The sequence below is a fragment of the Panthera uncia genome, assembly GCF_023721935.1.
Source record: "Panthera uncia isolate 11264 chromosome D3 unlocalized genomic scaffold, Puncia_PCG_1.0 HiC_scaffold_8, whole genome shotgun sequence".
NCBI classification, from domain to species: domain Eukaryota; kingdom Metazoa; phylum Chordata; class Mammalia; order Carnivora; family Felidae; genus Panthera; species Panthera uncia.
This window is the reverse complement of record NW_026057586.1, coordinates 49,421,676-49,449,386: the sequence shown is the minus strand read 5'-3', so window position 1 is coordinate 49,449,386 and position 27,711 is coordinate 49,421,676. Positions and strand designations below refer to the sequence as shown.

The following is a 27,711-nucleotide window of genomic DNA, read 5'->3' as shown; positions in this document are numbered from 1 at the left end:
ATAGTCATAGCAAGCAGTCACCAGATTTTTTTCATGGATTTTTCACTTCCTTACCATGGAGGGAATGCCTTCTCTTATATGTCTTTTATTTGTACCAGTTGGCCTTTGTGGCCTTCCTGAGTTTGTGATCTGATATCTGAAATCATGCTTGAGCAAACACATCATAGCACCTGTTTCAAGTGGTGAAATCACCCATGGTCAGCAATTGTGCTCTCTGCAGAGGCTTTTCCTAAAATAACCTCTTGGTGACCTGTATTTTCACCTTTCTTAATAAATGTAAGACCCTAAATAAAACCTTGCATTTTTGAGATGAAATTGTATAGGTCCTTCCTTTTCCCTTCTCAGTGTCCTCAGGTTTTTAAAGTGAGAATTTCAAGACTATAACACCTCAGCAAGGTACCAGAATTTGACCAATTACATAAGCTTGGAATCTGGAAAAACCAATGTTATGGACAAATGTGGAAAATTCAAAGCAAAGCATATTTTTAAAATTATTCCAAAGCATATCTGGCTTTGGAATACATACTTAATTTTATGCTGCAAAAGCAATCACTTCTATATATTTAAAAATAACTGTTCATTTTATTATAAAAAATAGTTACATTCTTTATTTTTTAAAAATAGAAGAATCAGGGGCGCCTGGGTGGCGCAGTCGGTTAAGCGTCCGACTTCAGCCAGGTCACGATCTCGCGGTCCGTGAGTTCGAGCCCCGCGTCAGGCTCTGGGCTGATGGCTTGGAGCCTGGAGCCTGGAGCCTGGAGCCTGGAGCCTGGAGCCTGGAGCCTGTTTCTGATTCTGTGTCTCCCTCTCTCTCTGCCCCTCCCCCGTTCATGCTCTGTCTCTCTCTGTCCCAAAAATAAATAAAAAACGTTTAAAAAAAATTTAAAAAAAAAAATAGAAGAATCAAAGTAGGAAATTTTAAACATTTATAATCCCACTATTCAAGGATAACTAGTATTACAATCTGGGTGTTAATAAATGACTTAATACCTAGTGTTTCAGGCTTTCTTCTCTACCTCTGTCTGTTTTTTCACCTTACATTTTAGTATGCACATTTTTCTGTATCATTAAAAGCTTTTGTAAACATCATTGTTAATGAATATGTAGTATTCCATATCATGATGGCACCAGCATTTATGTGCTTTACTATTTAAATACCTTCATATTCTTGGAACATATAACAACTGATTGTATGAGAGCAAGCACATTTAAGGTATAAAGAGAAATTGTCCACAGCAGAGTAGTAAGCACTACTAAAACAACTATTATCCACTAAAACAACTCAAACATCAGAGCTATGAAAACAGAAAGGATTCTCAAGAAATCATCTTGTTCAGTTTCCTCATGTTTCACCATATGAGTCAAGAAGAGCTTCATTTGCCTAAGGTCACAGAGGGCAGTGCCTTGGGGACAAGAACTGCTTTTTCATTTCTGCAGGCCTGTGCCTCACTTGTGCCTCTCTCCAGCCAGGTGCAAGTAGCTGCCCAACTAATGTTTGAATGAAGGGCTGGAGGGAGAGAGGGGAGGGATAGACAGAGGGGAAAACAGTGTCCAAGTGCTCTGTTTTCTGGTTCTATTTGCCTTTCCCTAAAGGAAGCATTTCAGCAGCTAGTCGGCCAGGAAAAGCATCGGGCAGGGAGAAGCAGCCAGGGCATGCAGAAAGGCCACATCCTTGGCAGTCCTTGTGTGGGTGAAAGAAAAAGGTGAAAATAGAAACCATCACATCGTTGCAGACTCAGCTCTAAAGGAAAGCATGTGATACCTCAACTCACATTCTAATTATGTAAGGGAAGCAGATAGGAAAAAAGAAAAAGAAAGAAAACATGGAAAGAGTTGGAAGGTAAAAAAAGAAATTAAAGGGGTTAAACATTTTTAAGTTTGACCAAAATGGATTGTAACTGCTGGAATGATCAATGGAGAAGCCGCATAAGGAATTTTTAGACTATAGGAAATACTTCTGTTGTAATGTCATTTAAAAATTTTTTGATGTGGGAGCATATTCTTTTAATTCTAAGGAGACCCCAAATTCTATAACTTGGAATACTAGGGTATCAGTGTGATCAAAATGCAAGCCACTTTCAATTCAAGGTGATTGGGATGACAACAGGAAATATTAGTGACTGTAAATTTTTTGTTCCTCCCTGCTTTTAAAATGGTGTCTGTGGTGATCTCAGTGAATGAGAGCAGTGAATGAGAGCAGATCTGGCAGCTTCCAGGCAAGGAAGTTTTATCATGCTCAGGGAATTGATACAAATTTGACGCCTCAACACATGCCTGATTATAAAAGAAACAGAGAAACCTTTCTGTCTCTGATATGTAAAGTAGCTTATTCTATCCATATGGAGGCAAGGAGATCTTAAGGAAAGGGAAGTGATCTTAGGAAGATCTTAGGAAGATCTTAGGAAGGGGAGTGAAGAGATAGTGGAAGGCATTTTTGCTTTCTAAATAGATATTCTTGGTTTCATCAACTTCATCACCTTGTCAGTCACCTAAAATTTTAAAAAACTATTTATTGGGCAGTGACAGGCAGCAGGGAATCAAGTACCTAAAGTTAACATTATTTTTTTTAAGGTTTTTTTTTTTGTTTGTTTGTTTGTTTGTTTGTTTTGGTTTGGTTTTTTTGAGAGGGAGAGAGAGACAGAGAGGGCAGAGAGAGGAGGGGAAGAGAGAGAAGGACAAAGGATCTGAAGCTCTGCTGACAGCATAGAGCCTGATGTGGGACTCAAACTCACCAATGGTGAGGTCAGACGCTTAACTGACTGAGCCACCCAGGTACCCCCTTAAAGTTAACATTCTTTTTTTTTTCAAAAATTTTTAAATGTTTTATTTATTTTTGACAGAGAGAGAAAGAGGCTCAAGTTGGAGAGGGGCAGAGAGAGGGGGAGACACAGAATCTGAAGCAGGCTCCAGGCTCTGAGCTGTCAGCACAGAGCCCCATGTGGGGCTCAAACCCACAAGCCATGAGATCATGACCTGAGCTGAAGTCAGACGCTTAGCTGACTGAGCCACCTAGGCACCCCTAAAGCTAACATTCTTAAAACCAATTTCCAACCAAGTAGTTAGCTGCCCAGTGCCCAACCCTGGTTTATAAAAGATGTTGGCACCTGGCTCACAGGCTCCACCTCCCAACCCACCATCATCTGGAAGTACATCCAGTATCCTAGCTTCTCTGTACCGTAAGCTCTTCATTCCCAGTCCTCTTCAGCTGCCTGTTCCCAAGTCACATCCCAGTTCCTGCTGGATCCTGGAATCAGCATTCCAATATCCCCAGTGTCAGACCACAAAATTTCTTCCTACATATTCACAATGTTAGATACTGTAGGGGGAAAAAAGTCAACACTTCCAACTGATATCATCATATACTTTGGTTCTCTAGTTGGATCTCTCTCCCATTCTTCACAGGGCTGACTATTATAGATACTGTTTCACCAACCCTTATGTCTTCATCCTTCTCTCTTAGCATATGACCATGCCGTGTACTTCTCCCTTCCCCAACCCCAAAAGAAGAAAACTTTGGATAAAAACTTCCTGCTTCCAGGGGTGCCTGGGTGGCCAACTTCAGCTCAGGTCATGACCTCACAGTTCATGAGTTTGAGCCCCTCATTGGGCCCTGTGCTGACAGCTCAGAGCCTGGAGCCTACTTAGGATTCTGTCTCCCTTGCTCTCTGCCGCACACTGCTTATGCTCTATCTCTCTCTGTCTCTTAAAAATAAATGTTAAAAAAATAATAATAATTAGAACTTCCTGCTTCCAGATCTAGAAACCTAACTGCATACACACCTATCTTTTCCCCTTACCTCCTATCAGTGAAAGAGCTCTACTTAAGCCTGATTTTAGATGCATCCCTCCTCATTCTCATAGACTTCACACAATTGATTACCTCTTCACTTATTGCCACCTTCAACTTCTTTCTTTCCTAGGGTTCATTTCATCCATTTAAACCTGCCCCCACTCTCTCAAAGACAAAATGAGCCTCTGTTAATCCCACCTAATCCTCCAGCTCACCCTCCTCTAGTTAGCTGCCCAAATTGTTAAGAGAGTCATCCATTGGGGCGCCTGGGTGGCTCAGTTGGTAGAGTGTCCGACTTCGGCTCAGGTCATGATCTCACAGTTTGTGAGTTCGAGCCCCACATTGGGCTTTGTGCTGACAGCTCAAAGCCTGGAACTTGCTTTGGATTCTGTGTCTCCCTCTCTCTCTGTTCCTTCCCTGCCCATGCTCTGTCTCTCTCTCTCTCTCTCTCTCAAAAATAAATAAACAATTGGGGGTGGGAGGGAGGGGAGGGTAGGTGACAGGCATTGAAGAAGGCATCTTTTGGGATGAGCACTGGGTGTTGTATGGAAGCTAATTTGACAATAAATTTCATATAATAAAAAAAAAATGACACACACACACAAAAAGAATTTTTAAAATCAGAGACACCTGGGTGGCTCAGTAGGTTGAGCGTCCAACTCTTGATTTTGCCTCAAGTCATGATTTCACAGTTCGTGGATTCAAACCCCACATGACAGCGTGGAGCCTGCTTGGGATTCTCTCTCTCCCTCTCCCTATGCCTTCTCCCACTCATGCTCTCTCTCTCTCTCAAAAATAAATAAACATTAAAAAAAAAAAAAAAGAGAGAGAGAGAGAGAGTCGTCCATTGTCATCTCATTTCCTCATCTCCCCACTCACTCCTCAATGCCCTGAAAACTTGCCTCCACTTCCCACCCTCACCCTTTTAGGACTCACCAATGTTACCAATGACCTTTTCAGGCCAGCATGGTTGACCTCCATTTCTTCCTTTAAACACTGCAGTTCCTTTGGCTTTCAGGACACATTCTTACCCAGCTTTTCTTCCACAGCTCATGCACTCAGTGCTCATCTGCACCCTGTGGTGCTCCAGCCGTGGCATTCAATACTGTGTCATGGCTGTGTGTTTATTAGTGTTCTTTCTCCACAACTAGAAAGTAAAATATTCAGGGAACATCTCTGTTTACGGATGGCACAGCAGACACTTAATATTTGTTGAACTGAATTTTTTGTAACATTTTGTGGAATTGAACTGTAAGTTGAAATCTGTTCTAAAAGGAAGACATAGAAGCAATATTTGAGATTTGGTAGTCCTCTTGGCAAAATCTTATTTGGTCATTAAACCCATATTTCAGAAATCTACTTTGGCTACAAGTAGAAGCCTTAAATGTATGTGTATTAGGTGTGTCTGGCAGTCATTCAGGACTCTGAAGTTGTATCTGTGTGTTCAGAATGCTGTTCTTGTACAGTTCTAATGCTGCATTCAAACTGCACAGTAGTAAAGACTCGCACAGACAAGTTTCACCAAACACAGATTAAAGAATCGTGTCCCAGAGGAGAACAGAAGGGAGCCAGCTGGGCCACCAAAAGACAAAGGGACCCAATGCAGTGAGCCCTGGAAACAATCAGCAGGGATTTTAACCAGCTGTTTCAATTCAAGATTATTTATCTGCTGGAAAGAGATTGCCAGGGTGAAGGAATGCCCATTGTTATCATAACACTTAAAAACTCAGCATGCTCTAATGATTTAACATTTTCTTGATTTTCATTTTCTCTTAAGCAGTAGAATATTTTTGCATACCAAAACTTTGGAGAAATTAATTCCATCCACAGAAAAGATAAACAGCTAGAACTGAGAGTAGTTGTATTTTTGTTTGGCGTATCTTCCTGATGAGAAGAGCAAGAACTAAAAATTAGAAATAAAAAATTTAGAAATAAACTTCTTTGTTAAAAACCATCAAGATTTTGCTGGGTGGCTCAGTTGATTAAGCATCCAACTCTTGATTTTAGCTCAGGTCATGATCTAAAGGTTTGTGAGATCGAGCCCCACATCAGGTTCTGCACTGTCAGCGCAAAAATTGTCTTTCTCCCTCATTCTCTCTGCCCCTCCCCTGCTTGCGCACATGCATGCATGCTTTCTTTCTGTCTCTCAAAATAAATAAATAAACATTTAAAAAAACATTTAAAAACGTCAAGGGATAAGAATGTACAAACCAGATGCATTGTTCTCTCCAGACCAACAGGCAGTGTAGTAGGACATTGTTTTGAGTACTGGATCATCTTTAATGATAGCTGCACATTTTAGATTTCCCTGACCATTATCAGTCCGATGTGCTATTCAGGCTGATTAGCTCCTTCTAGTGATGGGTGCTGGCCACTCATTAGTTTTTCCATCTTTGTGGAAAGGCCTTTGACATTGGTGCTCATAAAGTATTATGGACTTGGTACATAGATTCTTGGTTTTATTCCCCTCCCCCTTTTATTCTCAGATGGTAGAAAAATTGCTGCTTCCTCTTTAAAGGTTTTCGAGTAATGGCCTCAGAAGACATGATGTTGTTTCTCTTTAATCCCAGAGAAGGGAATACAGGCCAGTGCTCAGGTTTTCCTTAAACACATTTGGCTGCTATAGCCTTCAGTAACGAGAAGGGGGCACAAATGGCTACAATCAAGCTGCTTGAAGTCCTTGGCGAGCCAAGAAGTTTCCTCTCCAGGGACCTTTCAACTTGGTTATCTGCATGGAAGATGTTTGTGACTGACGCACCACCTGTGGTGCCCCCCAACTTCAGATTAATCACCTTTAGGGAACACAGTGATTTCCAATCACCGCTGGCTCTGTTCTATAACTCAGTGAGTTGCAAAACTCATAAAATAAGAAGAGTTACTGATGCCTTCTAAATTTTCATTCATGCTAAGAGTAAGGCTTATTATTTAAGCAGACATGACCCTGAATCTCTCACGGCCACCTTCAGTACCCCAGGTGGGCCCTGCTGATGTTCATTTTTTATTGTGGATTTGAAAAAATGTGCCAGATTTGCTTATAATTTGTTAGAGTATAAACTTTTATTTAATCCTATATAACTGTGATAAAGAAATTATCAAGACAGAAAGTGATCTTTCTCAGACCAGCCGTTTCATAGCAGTTCTGACCATCTTCAGATTCACACTTCTGTGCATATTTTTGAAAAATGAAACAAAACATGAAGGCTAAACCAGAAGCTAATGAAAACATTGATCTATATCAGGTAGGAGAGAGAGGGATGAGATGAGTATAACTTTTCATAGAGTTTTAACTTTTGAAGTACTTAGGTGGCTCAGTCAGTTGAGTGTCTGACTCTTGATTTTGGCTCAGGTCATGATCCCAGGGTCGTAGGATGGAGCCCCACATCTGGCTCTGTGCTGACAGCATGGAGCCTGCTTGTGATTCTCTCTCTCTCCCTCTCTCTCTGCCCCTCCCCCATTCATATGCACACACTCTCTCTCAAAATAAATAAACTTACTTTTTTTTAATTAAAATGGGAAAAAACTTAATATTGAATGCAAACAAAAGTAAATGAAACTAACTGCATATCAAATTAGGGGCGCCTGGGTGGTTCAGTCAGTTAAGTGTGTGACCACTCAGGTCATGATCTTGCAGTTCATAAGTTCAAGCCCCGCTTCAGCCTCTGTGCTGACAGCTCAGAGCCTGGAGCCTGCCTCAGATTCTGTGTCTCCCTCTCTCTCTGCCCCTCCCCTGCTCATGCTCTGTCTCTCTCTCTCTCCCCAAAATAAATAAACATTAAAAAAAATATTTTTAAATAATATAGCCACACACCAAAAAGAATGAATTCAAGTATTTTTAACACAGTTTCCTTAGTGTATACTTTTTTTTTTAATGTTGATTTTATTTTTGAGAGAGAGAGAGACAGAGTGGGAGTGGGAGAGGGGCAGAGAGAGAGGGAGACACAGAATCTGAAGCAGGTTCCAGGCTCCAAGTTATCGGCACAGAGCCAGACGCGGGGCTCGAACTGCGAGATCATGCCCTGAGCTGAAGTCGGTCGCTTAACTGACTGAGCCACCCAGGCGCCCCAGTTTAGTGTTTACCCTTAATATGATATATCCTAAGGGCAAAAGGAATTACAAATAAATTTTGAATTTTAATCAGTATGTTGTTGAGAGTGGTGTTGATAATTTTAAAATATTTTGTGTATATCACAGGGTAGAGCAAATGAGTAAATATTTTAATATTGTTGAACACCAGGGTTCTCCCATGAAAGAAGGGAGTCTCAAATATGGAATGGGGAAAAGTTCCTTTTAGATTTAAATTGGATGTAAGTACGAACTTACAATTTGAAAAAAATTAAGAATATTTCCTAACCGTGCACTGAAAGGTCTTAAAAACAGTGAAATCTCAGTATCTGTATGTACACGTAGTCTCTGGATCTTGGCTTATAAATACCATCCTAATGTCTCAACTCTGAGGTGGGAGAAGTCTGGAATCTTGTCATATCAGAAAGTGCTAAAGTCCTCAAAGATTGATGAGGACATTTCAAAAGAACATAACAGCCTACTTGAAGGGGCATTTACTATCCAAATTTGGTAATTTTGAGTATCAAAAGGAATGATGCTAATGGATTGTAACCTATGGAATTTTTTTAAATCCATGAACCCATAGTAATACTAAAAAAAAAAAAAAAATTAAAGGGTCAGGAGATGTGAGGGGTTGGGGGCAAGCCCTTCTTTACAAAAGAGTACCAGTTAATGAAGGTAAGGAAAATATATAGAATTAGAACATCTCTGTTTTGCACTACCAATGTAATTATTGATTATAACAAATATCAATGGATACTAAAAACATTAAGTAAAATGTCCTTTGGGAACAAATATTCCCACAGTCACAAAGTGTCATCCCACATATTAAAAATTACACAGAGGAAATGTATCTTTAAATGGAAAAGTTTGGCAATAGGTACTACCATAACCAAGTGATCAAACTTTGCCCTCTCCAATTCTGGGACAGATAGACATTATGAGCAATGTCACCTACGAGGTATCATTGTTAAAAATGTTTAAACTGAATCTAATCACAAGGACACTCCCAGACAAATTCAGATTATATGGCATTCTACAAAACAATTAGCCTGAATTAAAAAAATATCAATGAGAAGACCAATGAGAAAAAAAGGCAGGGGCTTTTTTAATTATGAAGAATAAAGAAACATAGAAACCAAGTGCAATGCTTAATTCTTGATTGGATCTGAGATCTAAAAAGAAAAAGAAAAAACACAGCCCTGGGACAATTAGTGAAACTCAAATGTAGGCTAGGTATTAGAGAATATTATACCAGTGTTAGGTTAATTCCTAGGAGGTAATAAAGTTAGGTAGGAGACTGCCTTTGCTTTTATGAACTGTCTAATGAAGTGTTTAGGGGTGAATATTATGATATGTTACTACCAAATTATTCAGCAATAACACGAACAATAACAGTAAAAGGCAATAAAGAGAAAAAGCAAATGCAGCAAAATATTAACAACTGGTGAATCGAATTTAAGTGTATTGCACTAGTCTTTAAACTCTTCTATAATATTCAAAATAGAAAATGAAGAGAAAATAGTTGTGTTTCATTGATGATATATCTATCAGATGGAATTTAGTATAGTTATTAATGTTTTCAAATAGTTTCTAAAAGACGGATAGTTATTTGCATTCTTCCATTTTAAGAAATTTTAAATATTGAGTAAATCAAATTTATAAAATTTATAAAAAGTATTAAAAATCACAAGATAGTAAAAATGTATGTACCCATTAAAATAAGGAACACCAGGGTCACCTGGGTGGCTCAGTCGGTTAAGTGGCCAACTTCGGCTCAGGTCATGATCTCGCGGTCCGTGAGTTCAAGCCCCGTGTCGGGCTCTGTGCTGACCGCTCAGAGCCTGGAGCCTGTTTCAGATTCTGTGTCTCCCTCTCTCTCTGACCCTCCCCTGTTCATGCTTTGTCTCTCTCTGTCTCAAAAATAAATAAACGTTAAAAAAAAAATTTTAAGGAACACTGAAGACTCTTGTTTCCCTCCCTAATGTTAATGTTTCTCTTCTTTTGAAGGTAACTATTATTCTGAATTTCTATTCATTATTCTCTAGTTTTATTTATAGTTTTGCTAACTCCTAAATAATATATTACATTAATTAAATTAATATACATAAACAATGTAACTCCTAAACAATATATTGTTAAATTTCACATCATTTAGACCTTTTTGTAAATGGAACTCTATGCATTTGTCTGTAATTTACTTTTTACATTCAACATTATGTCCCTGAGATTGATCCTGTTGTTATGTATAACTAATTCATTCATTTTACTGCTTTGTAGTATTCTATTACATGAATATATCACACATTTTAAAAACTCATTTTACTACTGATATAAATTTGAATTGTTTCTAGTTTTTTTTTTACTTTTTCAAACAGTGCTGGTACACAAATAAAGGAGTGTCTCTGAGAATAGAATTGTTGTGGCCTAGGTCATGTATATAAACTTTACCAAATAAAGCTAAATTTTTTTCCTAAGTGGTTATATTTACACTCCCACCAATAATGTATGTGTTTCAGTTGCAAATATTTGATATGGTCATGCTTCTTTTAATTTTTTTTAATTTTAAAATAATTTTAGATCTACAGAAAAATCACAAAAATTGTACAAGTAATACAAAAATGAAATTAAGAAAACAATTCCATTTATAACAGCATCAAAAAGAATAAAATACTTAGGAATATATTTGACAAAAGAAGTATAAAACTTAGAAATCATTGTTGAATGAAAATAAAGACCTAAATAAAAAGAACAGCATCCTATGGTCATGAATTAGAAGGCATTAATAGTTTTAAGATAGCAATGTACCTTAATGGATCTACAGATTCAGTGCATTCCCTATCAAAAGCCCAGATGGCTTCTTTGCAGAAATGAACAAGCTGGCCCTAAAATTCATACAATACAAAGCTCAAGTAATCAACACTCTGTGGCACTGGCATAGGGATAGACCTATAAATCAATGCGATAGAATTGAGAGTCCAGAAGTAAACCCTCCTATTTGTGGTCAACTGAATTTTGGCCAGGATGCCAAGACTATTCAATAAAGAATCTTTTCAACAAATGGTGTGGGGCAACTGGATATCCATATGCAAAAGAATAAATTTGGACCCCTACCTCACAAAAAGTAACTCAAAATGGATCAAAGACTTAAATATAAGAGCTAAAAGTATAAAAATTCTTAGAAGAAAACATGGATGAAAACCATGACTTTGAATTAAGCAATAATTTCTTAGATATGACTCTGAAACCACAAACAATAAAAAAAAAAATAAACTGAACACAATCAAAATTTAAACATTTGTGTTTCAAAGCACACCATCAACAAAGTGAAAAGGAAACCCTCAGAATGGGAGAAATTTTTTTATTTTTTTAAGTTTTTATTCAAATTCTAGTTAGTTAATGCAGTGTAATACTAGTTTCATGTGTACAATATAGTGATTCAACACTTTCATATATCACTCGGTGCGTATCATGACAAGTGCAGTCCTAAAGATCCCCATCACCTATTTAACCCATCCCTCCCCACCAGCCTCTCTCTGGTAACCATCAGTTTGTTGTCTACAGTTAAGAGTCTGTTTCTTGGTTGTCTCTCTGCATCTTTTTCTTCCCCTTTGCTCATTTGTTTTGTTTCTTAAATTCCACATATGAGTGAATGATATGGTATTTGTCTTTCTCTGACTGACTTATTTCACTCAGTGTTAATACTCTCTAGGTCTATCCATGTTGTTGCAAATGGCAAGACTTCATTCTTTTGATAGCTGAGTGATATTCCATTGTGTGTATATGCCACATCTTTATCCATTCATCAATCAATGGGCACTTCAGCTGCATTTATAATTTTCTTCTATTGTAGGTAATGCTGTATAAACAATGGGGTGCATGTATCCCTTTGAATTAGTATTTTTGTATTATTTGGGTAAATATCTAATAGGGCAATTTCTGGGTCATACGGTAGTTCAATTTTTTAAAAAATATAATTTATTGTCAAATTGGTTTCCATACAACACCCAGTGCTCATCCCAACAAGTGCTCTCCTCCATGCCCATCACCCACTTTCCCTTCTCCCCCACTCCCCAATCCTCAGTTTGTTCTCAGTCCTTAAGAGTCTCTTATGGTTTGCCTCCCTCCCTCTCTGTAACATTTTTTTCTCCTTCCCCTCCCCCATGGTCTTCTGTTAAGTTTCTCAAGATCCACATATAAGTGAAAACATATGGTATCTGTCTTTCTGTGCCTGACTTATTTCACTTAGCATAATACCCTCCAGTTCCATCCACATTGCTGCAAATGGCCGGATTTCATTCTTTCTCATTACCAAGTAGTATTCCATTGTATATATAAACCACATCTTCTTTATTCATTCTTCAGTTGATGGACGTTTGGGCTCTCTCCATAGTTTGCCTATTGTTGATAATGCTGCTAAAAACACTGAGGTGCATGCACCTCATCGATTCTGTATTTTTGTATCCTTTGGGTAAATATCAAATAGTGCAATTGCTGGATTGTAGGGTAGTTTTTAGTTTTTTGAGGAACTTCTATACTGTCCTCCAGAGTGGCTGCAGTTTGCATTCTAACTAACAGTGCCAGAGGGTTCCCCTTTCTCTGTGTTCTCACCACTATCTATTGTTTCTTGTGTTGTTAATTTTAGCCATTCTGATAGATGTGAGGTGGTATCTCATCATGGTTTTGATTTGTATTTCTCGGATGATGAGTAATGTTGAGCATCTTTTCATGTGTCTGTTAGCCATCTAGATGTCTTCTTTGGAAAAGTGTCTATTCATGTCTTCTGCCCATTTCTTAACTGGGTTATTTGTTTTTTGGGGGTGTTGAGTTTGTTAAGTTCTTTATAGATTTAAGATACTAACCCTTTATCAGATATATCATGTGCACATATCTTCTTCCATTCCATAGGCTACCATTTAGTTTCATTGATTATTTCTTTCACTGTGCAGAAGATTTTATCTTGATAAAGTCCTAGTAGTTCATATTTGCTTTTGTTTCTGCTGCCTTCGGCAACATGTCTAGTAACACGTTGCTCTAGCCAAGGTCACAGAAGTTTCTGCTTGTGTTCTCCTCTAGGATTTTGGTGGCTTCCTGTCTCACATTTAGGTCTTTAATCCATTTTGAATTTATTTTTGTGTATGGTGTAAGAAAGTTGCCCGGTTTCATTCTTCTGCATGTCACTGTACAGTTTTCCTAACACCATTTGCTGAAGAGACTGTCTTTTTTCCATTGGATATTTTTTCCTGCTTTGTCAAAGATTAGTTGACCCTATAGTTGTGGGTCCTTTTCTGGGTTTTCTATTTTGTTCCATTGATCTATGTGTCTGTTTTTGTGGCAGTACCATACTATCTTGATGACTACAGCTTTGTAATATAGCTTGAAAGCTGGAATTGTGATGCCTCCAGTTTTGTTTTTCTTTTTCAGGATTGCTTTGGCTATTAGGGGTCTTTTGTGGTTCCATGGAAAATTCCATACAATTTTACGATTGTTTGTTCTACCTTTGTGAAAAATGCTGGTCGTATTTTGATAAGGATTGCATAAGACATTTTAACAATGTTTCTTCTTCCAGTCCTTGGCATGGAATGTTTTCCATTTCTTTGTGTCTTCTTCAATTACTTTCATAAGTGTTCTATAGTTTTCAGCATATAGACCTTTTACCTCTTTGGTTAGGTTTATTCCTAGATGCCATATTTTTTTTGGTGCAATTGCAAATGGAATCGATTCCTTGATTTATTTTTCTGCTGCTTTGTTATTGGTGTATAGAAATGCAACTGATTTTTGCATTGATTTTATATCCTGTGACTTTGCTGAATTCATGTATTAGTTCTATCAGTTTTTTGGTGGATTCTTTTAGGTTTTCTACATACAGTATCACGTTGTCTGCAAATAATACAAGTTTGACTTCTTCCTTGCTGATCTGTATGCACTTTATTTCTTTTTGTTGTCTGAATGCTGAGGCTAAGCCTTCCAATACTATGTTAAGTAGTAATGATGAGAGTGGACATTCTTGTCTTCTTCCTGACCTTAGGGGAGAAAGGCTCTCAGTTTTTCCCCATTGAGGATGATACTAGCTGTGGGTCTTTCATATATGGCCTTTATGATGTTGAGGTATGTTCCATCTATCCCTACTTTGTTGAGGGTTTTTATTAAGAATGGATGCTGTATTTTGTCAAATGCTTTTTCTGCATTTATTGACAGGATCATATGGTTATTATCCTTCCTTTTATTCATGCGGTATATTACATTGATTGATTTGTGAATATTGAACCATCCTTGTAACCAAAAATAAATCCCACTTGATCGTGATGAATAATTCTTTTAATGTACTGTTAATTTTGATTTGCTGACACCTTATTGAGAATTTTTGCATCCATGTTCATGAAAGATATTGGCCTGTAATTCTTTTTAGTGGGGTCTTTGGTTTTGGAATCAAGGTAATTCTGGCTTCATAGAATGAGTTTGGAAGTTTTCCTTCTGTTTCTATTTTTTGGAATAGTTTGAGAAAAATCAGTATTAACTCTTCTTTAAATGTCTTCTCCTCTGGGAAGCCATCTGGCCCAGGACTCTTGTTTGTTGGAAGATTTTTGATTACTTATTTAATTTCTTTGCTGGTTATAGGTTGGCATAGCCACTTTAGAAAACAGTCTAGCCTTTCTTCAATTAGTTAAACAAAGAATAACCATGTAATACAGCAATTCCACTCCTAGATATGAAATGAGAGAGAAGTGAAAACATATGTCCACATATAAACCTATAAACAGAAGTTTATAGCAGTATTCTTCACAATAGCCCAAAAGTGGAAAGAGTCCAAATGTCCATTACGTCCATGGTGAATGGAAATGTAAAATGTGATAATCCATACAATGGGATATTATTCAGTAATAAAAAGAAATAAAGTATTGATGCATGCTACATGGACTAAACTTGAAAACATTACTCCAAATGAAAGAGGACAATCACACAAGATCATATATTGTTATGATTCCATTAGTATTAAATGTTCAGAATAAGCAAATCTATTGAGAAAATAGATTGGTGATTGCCAAAGGGCTGGGGGGCTCAAGGGGGAATTGAGGGGTGATGGTTAAAGGGTATGAGCTTTCATTTGGCAGTCATGAAAATGTTCTAAAATTGTAGTGATTGTTGTACAAGTCTGTGAATATACAAAATCTATTGAAATGTACATCATAAAAGAGTGAATTGTATATGAACTATATCTTAGTAAATTTGCTTAAAAATAGGGAGTTCACATATACCCTTCACCACCTTCACTTAAAGTTGACAACTTACATAACTACAGTACAGTTATCAGAAGAGAAAATCAATCCTGGAACAATACTCTTAACTAAAGACCTCATCAGTTTTCCCTTAATGTCATTTTTCTCCTTCAGGATCTAATCCAGGATCCCACGTTGCACGCAATTATTGTGTCCTCTTAGTCTCCTGCAAATGGACACTTCTTTACTCTTTCATTGTTTTGCATGACCTTAACACTTTTGGCAAATACTAGCCAGTTGTTTTGTATAAAATCTTCCAATCTGGGAATGTCTGGTGTTCTCTCACAATTAGATTGAGGATACATGTATTTGTCAAAAAGACCACAAATATAGTATTATGTCCTTCTCAGGGCATCAACTTGATGTCAATATGTCCAATAGGTGATGTTAACCTTGGTCACTTTAAGGTGGTGTCTGCCAGTTTTCTCCACTATAAAATTACCGTGTAGCTCTTGGTAGTTGATAAAAAATATTGGGAGAATACTCTGGCATTTTGCTAATATACCTTCAATCATGAATTTTAGCATCCATCAGTGGATTCTACATGCAGCTTATTGTGGTATTTGCATAATGATGATTTTGCATTTCTACCATTTTTCCTACACTTATTAGTGGGATTTATTTATTGAGTCCTTTTGTAAGGAGCTCTTCCTCAAATTTTATTTAAAGCAGCAAGGATTTGTGAACATTTATTTTATTCTATGGGTCATTTCCAATACTATCATTATTTATTTTGGTCCCAAGTTTTCTAGCTTTGGTCACTGGGAACCCTGTTGGCTAGGCACTCGTGTCTTTTTTTTTTTTTTTTTTTTTTTTTGTCTTTTTGTCTTTTTTTAAAGACTATGTTTTTAAACAGGTTTAGGTTCACAGCCAAATTGAAGGGAAGGTACAGAGATTTCCCATACTCCTAGCCCCCACATATGCAAGGCATCTCCCTTATCAGCATTCCCCATCAGAGTGTCTTTTTGTTATAATTAATGTGGCTTCATTGCTAGTGTTCATTTAATATGTTATGATCCCTTTTTGTATACTTATTTTTTGGAACCACAGATCTTCCAAAGTTATTTTTAATTTCCTTGCCCCAAACCTTAAGTTAAACTCTTCTCCGAGGAACTCTCTGATTCCTCTTATTGAAGAATGCTATTTAGAAAGCAAAATCCAGGCTAAGTGTGCTTATTGTTACTGGGGTGTCATTGTCCCTGGACTTACTCAGCAGACAGAGGTAGGAAATGTATGTTTATTAACCTATGTGCGCATGCGCACACACACACACACACACACACACACACACACTTCTTTATTTCTGTGTCTACCTCTATATCTATATTTTAAAATACAAGTTTGTACTGAAATATGGACACCACAGGGTTCATTTTAGTCTTTCCTCTTTCTTTATTTGTAACTTCTTTCTCTGATGGGGTAAACCTAGTTCTCATTATCTACAATATATTCACTTCTTTGATTTTTTTTCTAGCAGTTATACAATTGCTAACCCACACTCCTGTGAGAAACAGATTTGCTAACTAAAGTTTTTGAGTCTTTAGTATTGTAGTATCCAGCCAAAACCCTGATTTGCTTTACTTATGTTTGTTCTTTTCATCCTCATCCCCTTCAGTGTGGTTATGTTAGGTTTCATTTGTAACTGTTTGGGTTCCATTTTGCCTATCTCTGCGCCCCCTGCCCTTATCCTTGGTTGATTTTGTTTATTGCTATGGTTCTAAGAGCCAAAACTATACAAAATGGTATATTCAGAGAAGTGTCTGTCCCTTCTGATACCTACGCTGTTCCCATTCTCCTTTCTGCCTCTTTTCCACTTACTCACCTATAAGAAATCAATCTCTTTAGTTTCTGGTCTATCCTCTGCATTTCTTTTGCAGAAAGGAGGAGATACATGTGATTTTCTTCCATCAACTTCTTTCTTACACTTATATTGTTTTAAAATTTTTAACTAATTTAATATTATTCCATTTCATTATGGTTTTAATTTGTATTTTTCTTATCACTAATGAAGTTGAATATCTTTTCATATTTTGAATAGCCTCTGGATTTTTTCTTTTAGGAAGTATTTATTAAATATTTTTGCTCATTTTCTCTTGGGTGTGTAGGAGTAATGTATGTATTCTGAATACAAATTCTTCATTAGTAATACTTATGGATTTAGGAGTCTTGTCGTTTTATTTGTAATGTCTTTGATGAAGAGAAGTTCTTAAGTTTAATTTGTCTATCCTCTGGGGTTTGTGCTTAAGAAGTCCTCTATGAGTTCATACAGTTTTCTCTGTGTTGTCATTTAAAAGTTTCAGAGTTCAGGGGCGCCTGGGTGGCTCAGTCAGTTAAGCGTCTGACTTCAGCTCAGGTCACGATCTCGCAGTTGTGAGTTTGATCCCCCCCATCAGGCTCTGTGCTGTCAGCTCAGAGCCTGGAGCCTGCTTCAGATTCTGTGTCTCCTCTCTCTGCCTCTCCACCTCTCACATTCTGTCTCTCTCTGTCTCTCTCTAAAATAAACATTAAAAAAATTTTTTTTTAAGTTTTAGAATTTTGTCTTTTACATTTAAGTTTTTAATCCACTTGACTTTTTTTTTTTTTTTTTGCATATTAGGTAAGGTAAGATTCAATATAATTTCTTGGTTCTTCACCAATTATTAAAGATCCCATGCTTTTACCACTGATCTGCAATGCAAGTTTTATTATGAAGCAAGTTTCCATATGTATGGGGGTCTCTTTCTGGGGTCTATCCCTGTGCCAAAACCACTTTGTCTTATTAATACAGCTCTATAGTTCTTAGTCTCTGGGAAGGGAAATCTCTCCCACCTTTTCTACTTTAGGACTGTCTTGATTCTGCCATATACATTTTTAAAATAATTTTTCAAGGTAAAAAAACTGTTAGAATTTTTATTGGAATTACTTTGTATCTCTAGATAAATTTGAGAATTTATTTGTAACTATATTTTATGATATAGCTCTATTTAGGTCTTCTTTAATGTCATTAATAGTTTCATCACTTTCTTCATAAAGATCTTATATACCTTTTATAAGACCTATTTCTAGATACTTAATATTTTTTATGTTATTGTAAATGTTTTTAAAAATATATATATTTCTTAACTGTTTGCAGCTAGTGTATAGAAATGCAACTAATTTTTATAAAGTGATTCTGACTCCATCACTTTAATCAAATTCTTATTAATTTATTTATCTGTGGATTATTTTGTGTTTTCTATACAGACATATTATTAGTAAATAATGATAGTTTTGTTTCTTATTTTATAGTTACAAGTGAAAAATATCAGAATATACAATCACAAAATTCTAGGTAGCACAGTATGCATAGGAAAAGACACAGGAAGGAATGCAAAGAAATGTTCACAGCTTATTTTGAGTTAAAGAATTATGGATAAATTTTTCTTTTTAATATATCTCTATACTTTCCAGTTTTTCCAAGATGACTATCTATCACTTTCATAACCAGGAAAGAAACAAAACTTAAAAATAAAAGCAAGTCTAAAACAAACTTTAAAGGTAAGGATTCCTTACTAAAAATGCCCAGTTAGAAATTAAAAACTCAAGTACCTCTGATGTGCCTGCTCCCCACCAAGATTCACCACTGCAGAGCCAGATGGTTGTATAGTTATGAACTAATACATGTGTTATATCTAAGAGAATCTCTTAGATTCATGGAACTTTGTCTTTACATTAGGGCATGTATGAAATTGACCTGTCAAAGGTCTTTATTCATTTGTTTTGAAGTATAGTCAATTCTTAATTATCCATAAGGAATATTTTTATTCTTTATGAGTTATTTATGACCTTTTCATATTGAGTTACTATTAACTTGCACTGCTTATTTCCTAGGGATAAACTTAGGAAATGCAGACTAATTTTCAACTGGCACTCCTCTCCCTATTATACAGATAAGATAACAGAAACCCCTTAGAAATTAAGTAGGTTTTCTCTCTATTTTTCTGTTCACCTCCTCCATCCCATGGTACTTGTCTCCCATCATGACACCTGTCACAATTATCTGTCCTCTCCATCATAAACTCCATAAGGTTAAGATCTTTGTCTTGTTCTTCTGTGTATCCCTACACCTAGCACAATACCTGACATAGTTCCTGATACATAGTGGATTCTCAATAAATCACTATGGAATGTTGAATGAATTTTGCAAGCAATCCACTTTCAAAAAAAATCAGAATACTCACCACATTAAATATTTGACTGATTGCTTTTGGATATAGTCACAATAACATTTGGCTTCATGTGGGTGGAAATTGAAATCAATGTCTGGGTAAAGACTTCTCATGAAAAATGTTTAAAAACAAAATGAACTTTCTGCTCACCTCATCTTGTGTGATGAATTTTTCATATGGTAAAACATTTTTCCTATTTTCTTTTATACCATTTAGAGCTATTACTATTACAGCATCTAGATGCTAATTGTATGTAATTGTTAATTGAGCTGATTCTATCTGAAAAGAAAAGCTAGATAAACAAAAGTAAGTCCTCATAATTTATAAAAGTCTTTTAATTTAACTTGTTTCTTCTTTTTAATTTTGATTTTTTTTTCACATAGTTGTGGCTAGTGGGTATGGCTGATATTGGATGCTAAATATATATTCTCTAGCTCTTGGAGCCCAGGCTGGTCCTCAAGGGCCCTGTGGCTTATCTAACCCCTAAATCAGTCTTCTGGTTCCTTCTCCTTGTTGGAGGACCGACCATGGTCTTGGGTCACAAGGCTCTCTCATCTCAGGGGGCTTAAGCCCTCCCACCATGCAGCTAAGTGTCTGGAGGTGGGGGTTGCCTTTGGTTTGGGGGGCTTTCTCCCAGATTTATTGAGAAATAATTGCCATATAACATTGTGTAAGTTTAAGGTATACAGTGCACACCTTGATAACTTGATACCTGTATATATTGTGAAATGTGTATCACAATCAGGTTAGTTAACACATCCTTCACCTCACATAATTTTCATTTTCATTTTCATTTTCAAAGAGGATTGGTTGTTTTAATTGATTATCCCAATAACACCTTCATGTGCCTCAAACTATTTAGATGTTTGAATGTGGAAGTAATTATATTATAGACAGATAGAATGGTACAGTACTGAAGTTTCTATTTCTAACATTTTGAGAAGATAGTAATCTTGGGTAATTCAGTTCATTTTATAAATTTGTTATGTAATCCAACATTCATGGAAGACTGCCCATACTCAGATACTGTGCAAAACTGTCACTATATAAAATGAGTAAAATACTACCTAAAAGAGCCCACAGTCTAGTTGTGGTATATTTGGACATCTTATGTTATTATCCTTTTTTAATATTATGTTTTGTTGCTAAATTTGGGATAAAGAAGGTTATGTGAATATATTAATTTGGCTAAGAGCTGTAGCTCTAAGTGACCTATAGTAGCTATTAGCAGCAGCACTTCACTATAAATAGGATTTAATTAGACGCCTCATACATTCAACTGCTTCTACTTAATGTATCAGATCATTGCATGTTGTCCTTTGTGTGACATGTAGGAGTGGGCTAAGGTGTTCTAAAGAAGAGAGAATCTGATATTTCCTCATCAAAATTGTGGTGGGGAGTATGCAAAATGAAAAAATATCTGCTCTGTAAATTTCTGTATACAGCCACTACCCAGTATATCAGTTGACATTGAACTTTAGTTTATCTCATTTATATATATGTATGTGAAAAGGTAAACTCTTTTTTTCTTCTTGGCAGGTGTCCTTGTAGACTTGGGTCTGGAGGAAAATGGGACAGCTTATCAAAGAGCAGAGAAATATGTTGTTCGTCTAGACAATGAGATTCAAACCAAGTTTGAAGTTTTTATGAGAAGGGTAAAACAGAACCCGTACACACTGTTTGTGCTAGTTCATGACAACTCCCATGTGGAACTAACGAGGTGATTGCTTCAGAGTGAGCAAATATAGTGTTTCTTCTAGCACAGCAATGGTTTTGTAAAAAATTCCTGAAAAGCCCAGAGACCCTAACACTTGGCATCTTCTTATTGGTAACTTATTCCTACTCTTTCCCTGCTCTTTCAGCTTTCCCTACCAATTTAGTGTTGACTTCATTTTAACTATACTATGAATGAATTTATAAATCCCCATTAAGGGGCACCTGGGTAGCTCAGTCAATTGAGCGACTGACTTCAGCTCAGGTCATCATCTCACTGTTTGTGAGTTCAAGCCCCACATCAGGCTCTATGCTGACAGCTCAGAGCCCACTTTGGATTCTCTGTGCCCCTCCCCACTTGTTCTCTCTCTCTCTCTCTCTCAAAAGTAAATAAACATTTTAAAAATCCCTATTAAAAAGCTGTCTTCAGGGCATTGTGGAACTCAGCGGCCTCAGAGAAAGGGCAGCAGCAGGGAGAGTGAGGTTAATGAGCTCCAAGAAGGGCCATATGCTTTCCTTTCCCTGTCCTTCCTCCTCCCCAGTTCTTTACCATTTTTTTTCCTCCTTCCTCTTCTCTATGTTTCTCCTCTTCCATGCCTTTCTCTCTATCCACATAACTTTAAGCAGTAAAGATGCCACTTAAAGATTTCAGAGCAGAGTGCCTGGCTGGCTCAGTCAGAGGAGCATATGACTCTTGATCTTAGGGTTGTGAGTTTGAGCCCCACGTTGGGTGTAGAGACTACTAAAAAAATAAATAAATAAATAAATAAATAATCTCTAAAAAATAATTTAGAAATCTTAGCATATCTGAAACATTCCCCAATTTACCGGTTTAAACAGAGAATATCCTATTTCTTAGGTGGGCTTACAGTGAAAGAAGAGTAAATGGGGCATGATGGTGCCAGTTTGGCCCCCTGACCAAATTACAGTAATTATCTGTTAAGGGATGTCTTTGATCCTACGGGTTTAAAAGGCAGTTTCAAGCATCATCAAGTGTTTATAGATTTTCCTTTCTTCAGAACACACTGAGGTTGAGAATATGAAGGATTTGTAGTATGTTGTAGAAATATCAGAATTGCAAAAGCACTTGTTCAAAAGCCAGAATGTATTTGGCGCTCCACAATCTGAACTCTAGAGCCATATGTAGGTATAAATAAGATGTTAGTTTTAGAAGAAAGAAAGAAAGAAAGAAAGAAAGAAAGAAAGAAAGAAAGAAAGAGAAAAAAGGGAAGAAAGAAGCAGAGAGAGGGAGGGAGGGAGGGAAGGAGAGAAGGAAAGAAGGGAGAAGGAAGGAAAGAAAGAAGGAGGGAGGGGGAGAGAGAGAGAGAAGGAAGAAAGGAAGGAAGGAGGGAAGGAAGGAAGGAAGGAAGGAAGGAAGGAAGGAAGGAAGGAGAGGGGGAGGGAGAGAGGAGAGAAGGAAGGAAGGAAGGAAGGAAGGAAGGAAGGAAGGAAGGAAGGACTTTGCCCAGATTCTCTTCAGTTGTTCCTAGTGTTCTATGAGCAGAAATAACTCAGTGACCTGATATACCTCATGTTTGAAAGTTTGGAGTAATAGCTGTGAGGATGTGTATTGGATCTCTCTATATTTAATTCCCCAGGGCACTGAGATTATTTCTTTGACAAAAAAAAAAAAATATGTGGTTTTGAGGCTGCATAACAGCCTGGTACATTCAAATTGAACATAATTGAAAATGATTTATATGTAAAAATTTTGTTCATACTGAGGGGTAGGAGGCCCCTTTGTAACCTCCTCATAGTCTAACATCCTCAAGGGAGGAAGAATAGTAGCATTAACATAGAAGGGATCCCTTGCCTCTCTGGGGTACCAATTATTGCACACTTACAAGCATCATGTTTTGATGGAGAAACTCATTTAGATGAGTTTTCAGACCAAAGTGATCCATCTCAGCTACAGATTTAGATATCCTTGGCCTGTAGAACTGAGTTACACTTGGAGGTATTTCAGGGGCAGACTGAAAAAGGGGGAAAAAATATATTTGAAATCTGTCTGAAAGTGGTAAGAAGGAGTGTAATTATTTCTCTTTCAAATTAAATGTTGGTTGCCTCTACTCCTTCTCCCAGTTAAAAAGAACTAGAAAAATAAAAACTAAAACATTATCTCCATTTTGATGACTGTTTCTGAATCTAATCTGTTAAATTATTAATGTGACTTTCAATATTTCTACAGTGTCATTTCGGGCTCTTTGTCACATGGTGAACCTAGTCATGGATTGGCTGATAGAGTCATTAACTGCAGAGAAGTTCTGGAAGCTTTCAACCTGCTGGTGCTCCAGGTTAGCTCATTCCCATACACACTACAGACCCAACAGTCTCGTATCAGCTCCAGCAATGAGGTTCACTGGATACAGCTGGACAATATGGTGAGTCTCTATTCTGCTCTCTTATACACAGTCATTATTCTCAGTTCCCCCGGGAGCAGAATCTTGTAATAAAATATGGTCATGGATTTGTAAAATACCATAAGAGTTCAAAACTCTAACTAACATAAAGCTTTATCTCCTAAAAGTTCCATGTAATTACAATTATTATAAGACTAAAAACTAATGAGTGTGTCCAAAATAAATCTAATTATATTGTTCTTTTTAAGGTTATCATACAGATACAAAATTGTCCATCCTATATAGTTCCCCCCCTCCAAAATGTGATGTTATTTTATACAGTCACCAATAGCCTGGACTATCTTTGTGCTTTTAAACCATTAATTTCAATCTGAGACTTGGAAATTTATTATCCTTTTGAATGGCTTTTCTGTCATGTTAAAGTCTTATTGATCTGTATGACTATAAATCATGCTCATGTTCCCCCAGCAACTGGATTTTTTTTCTTTTAATCAGTTCTCAGTCTTCTGGTTAAAACATAAGATTATGATACTGTTACTTTAAATTACTCAATAGCACTTAATATGTTGAGCACCATCTCAAGGTTGTATATATTCAAGACTATATATTTTTTTTGGCTTCAGTCCCTAAAACCTGGAAAATATTTTCTATGACCTATACAATGCATGACAAACATACTACCAAAAAAAAGAAATAAGTGTTTCATAAAAAACAAAGAAGATTAGCCATTAAGCAATGGATCCTTTGTGTAAAAAATATTAAACATGGTGGGGACGCCTGGGTGGCTCAATCAGTTGAGCGTCTGACCCTTGGTTTCTGCTCAGATCATGGTCTCATGGTTCGTGGGTTTGAGTCCCACATTGGGCTCTGTGCTGACAATGCAGAGCCTGCTAGAGATTCTTTCTCTCTCCCTCTCTCTCTACCCCTCCCTTACTTGTGCACTCTTTCTATCTCAAAATAAATAAACTTAAAAAAAAATTAAAAATGAAAAAATGTTAAACATAATGGATATTTTAAAATAAGCATGTTTAAGTAAAAGATGCCAGATATGTCTTAAGTAAGGATAACATTTATTCAGGGGTGCCTGAGTAGCTCAGTCGGTTGAGTATCTGACTTTGGCTCAGGTCATGATCTTGCAGTTTGTGGGTTTGAGCCCCACATTGGGCTTGCTGCTATCAGCACAGACCCAGCTTCAGATCCTCTGTCCCCCACCCCCCCTTCTGCCCTCCCCTGCTCATGCTTGCTCTCAAAACACACACACACACACACACACACACATACACACATAAAAAAATCATCCCTATGAGGTGCCTGGGTGGCTCAGTCAGTTGAGCATCACACTCTTGATTTCAGCTCATGTCATGATACCAGAGTCATGAGATGGAGCCCCATGTCAGGCTCTGTTCTGAGTGTGGAGTCTGCTTGGGATTCTCTCCCTCTCTCCCTTTGCCCCTCTCCACTGCTTGCATTCTCTGTCTCTAAAGTAAAAAAAAAAATTTTTAAATCATCACTGTGAAATTGAGATCAACATAGAAAAAAGATAAAAACTTCAAACTTGAATCTAATTTACACCCTTACACCCTCACCCTTACACATTAGGGAAGAAACTCCTAACCATTAGCCTCCTTTCATTATCCTGAAACCAACATCCTCAAAAAGGAAAAATTGGAAAAAACAGAGTAATTCAATTAAAAAAATACTAAGCACTTGTTGGGCTTGTGTTAGATCTTTCCAAGAACACAAAGAGAACTGACCATTTAAAGGAAAAAGCAAAGTACATATCAAAGTCACTGTTATCCAAAGTAGAATAAGATATACATAGAGAAAAGAGATCAGTGATTGCCAGAGGCAGGGGTGGGGTGGATGAAATGGGTGAATGGGATCAAAAGATACAAACGTTCAGTTATAAAATAAGTTAATCCTCAAAAAATTAAAAATAGAACTACCCTATGATCCAACAGTAGCACTACTAGGAATTTACCCAAGGAGTAAAGGAGTGCTGATGCATAGGGACACTTGTACCCCAATGTTTATAGCAGCACTTCAACAATAGCCAAATTATGGAAAGAGCCTAAATGTCCATCAACTGATGAATGGATAAAGATGTAGTGTATATATACAATGGACTACTACTTGGCAATGAGAAAGAATGAAATCCTGCCATTTGCAGCAACGTGGATGGAACTAGAAGGTATGATGCTGAGTGAAATATGTCAGTCAGAGGACAGATATCATATGTTGTCACTCATATGTGGATCTTGAGAAACTTAACAGAAGACCATGGGGGAAGGGAAGGGGAAAAAAATAGTTACAGAGAGGGAGGGAGGCAAACCACAAGAGACTCTTAAATACAGAGAATAGACTGAGAGGGATTGGGAGGATGGGGGAGAGGGGAAAAATGGGTGATGGGCGTTGAGGAGGGTGCTTGTTGGGATGAGCCCTGGGTGTTGTATGTAAGCCAATTTGACAGTAAATTATATAAAAATAATAACAAGTAAGTCCTGGGGATGTAATGTACAGCATGATGACTATAGTTAATACTGTATGGTATATTTGAAAGTTGCTAAGGCCTTAGAAGATCACATCACCAGAGAAAAAGAATTATAACTATATGTGCTGATGGATGTTAACTGGACTTCCTGTGGTGATCATTTTGCAATATATATATGTATATTGCACACATATATAGGCATACCTTGTTTTGTTGTGCTTTGCTTTATTGTACTTTGCAGATATTTCATTTTTACAAATGAAGATTTGTGGCAATCCTGTATCAAGGAGGTCTATTGGTGCCATTTTTTCAAACAGCATTTACTCACTTTGGGTCTCTATGTCACATTTGGTAATTCTCACAATATTTAAAATTTTTTCATTATTATTGTATTTGTTATGCTGATCTATAATCACTGATCTTTGATGTTACTATTGTAATTGTTTTACGGTGCCACAAACCACACCTATGTAAGAACATGGACTTAATCGATAAATGTGTGTGTGTGTTCTAACTGCTCCACCAACTGGCCATTCCCCTCTCTCTCCCTCTCCTTAGGCCTCCCTATTTCTGGATACACACCAATATTGAAATTTGGCCAATCAATAACCCTACAATGGCCGCTAAGTGTTCAAGTGATGGGAAGAGTTGCACATCTCTCACTTTAAATCAAAAGCTAGACATGATTAAGCTTAGTGAGGAAGACAAGTCAAAAGCTGAGACAGGCTGAAAGCTAGGCCTCTTGCTCCAAACAGCCATGTTATGAATATAAAAGAAAAGTTCTTGAAGGAAATTAAAAGGCACCTGGCAGGCTTAGTCAGTTAAGCATCCGACTTGATTTCAGCTCAGGTCGCAATCTCAGGGTTGTGAGATCGAGCCCTGCATTGGGCTCTGTGCTGGACATGGAGACTGCTTAAGATTCTCTTTCCCTCTCCCTCTGCCCCTCCCCAACACTCGCTCTTGCTCTCTCTCTCTCTCTCTCTCTCTCTCAAAAAAAGTGCTAACCCGGTGAACACATGAATAATAAGAAAGTAAAACACCTTATTGCTGATATGGAGAAGATCTGAATGATCTAGATAGAAGATCCTATCAGCCACCACGTTCCCTTAAGCCAAAGCCTAATCCAGACCAAGGCCCTAACTGTCTTCAATTCTGGGAAGACTGAGAGAGGTAAGGAAGCTGCAGAAGAAAGATTGGAAACTACCAGAGGTTAGATCATAAAGCTTAAGAAAGCTTATGCCTTCTGCATAACATTAAAGTGCAGCAAGTGCTGATATAGAGGCTGCAGCAAGTTATCCAAAAGACCTAGATTATTAATGAAGGTGGCTACGTGAAACAAATTTTCAATGTAGATGGAACAGCCATCTATTGGAAGAAGACGCCTTCTATGTCTTTCATAGCTAGAGAGAAGTCAATGACTGCCTTCAAAGCTCCAAAGGACAATCTGACTGTCTTGTTAGGGGCTACTGCAGCTGGTGACTTTAAGTTGAAGCCAATGCTCATTGAGCATCCTGAAAATCCTAGGGCCCTGAAGAATTATGCTAAATCTACTCTTGTCTGTGTTCTCTAAATGTAACAACAAAGCCTGGTTGACAGCACATCTGTTTACAACATGGTTGATTGAATATTTTAAGCCCACTGATGAGACCTACTGCCCAGAAAAAAAAGATTCCTTTCAATATATTACTGCTCATTGACAATGTATATGCTAACCTAAGAGCTCTGATGGAGATGTACAATAAGATGAATGTGGTTTTCATGACTACTGACACAACATCCATTATGCAGCACATGGGTCAAGGAGTAACTTCTTATGATTTAGGAAAATACA

The 27,711-nt window shown here is 37.2% G+C and overlaps 1 protein-coding gene across 4 annotated transcripts in view; it reads left to right on the top strand.

Annotated features, from left to right (window-relative positions):
* Positions 1-27,711, top strand: part of GREB1L (GREB1 like retinoic acid receptor coactivator) — a 280,287-nt gene that overhangs the window by 206,194 nt on the left and 46,382 nt on the right. For all 4 annotated transcript variants that reach the window (XM_049619644.1, XM_049619645.1, XM_049619643.1 and 1 more), the window contains 2 exons: positions 20,856-21,036; positions 23,218-23,410. In XM_049619644.1, the coding sequence (XP_049475601.1) occupies positions 20,856-21,036; positions 23,218-23,410 (374 nt within the window). The remainder of the gene's footprint in view (positions 1-20,855; positions 21,037-23,217; positions 23,411-27,711) is intronic.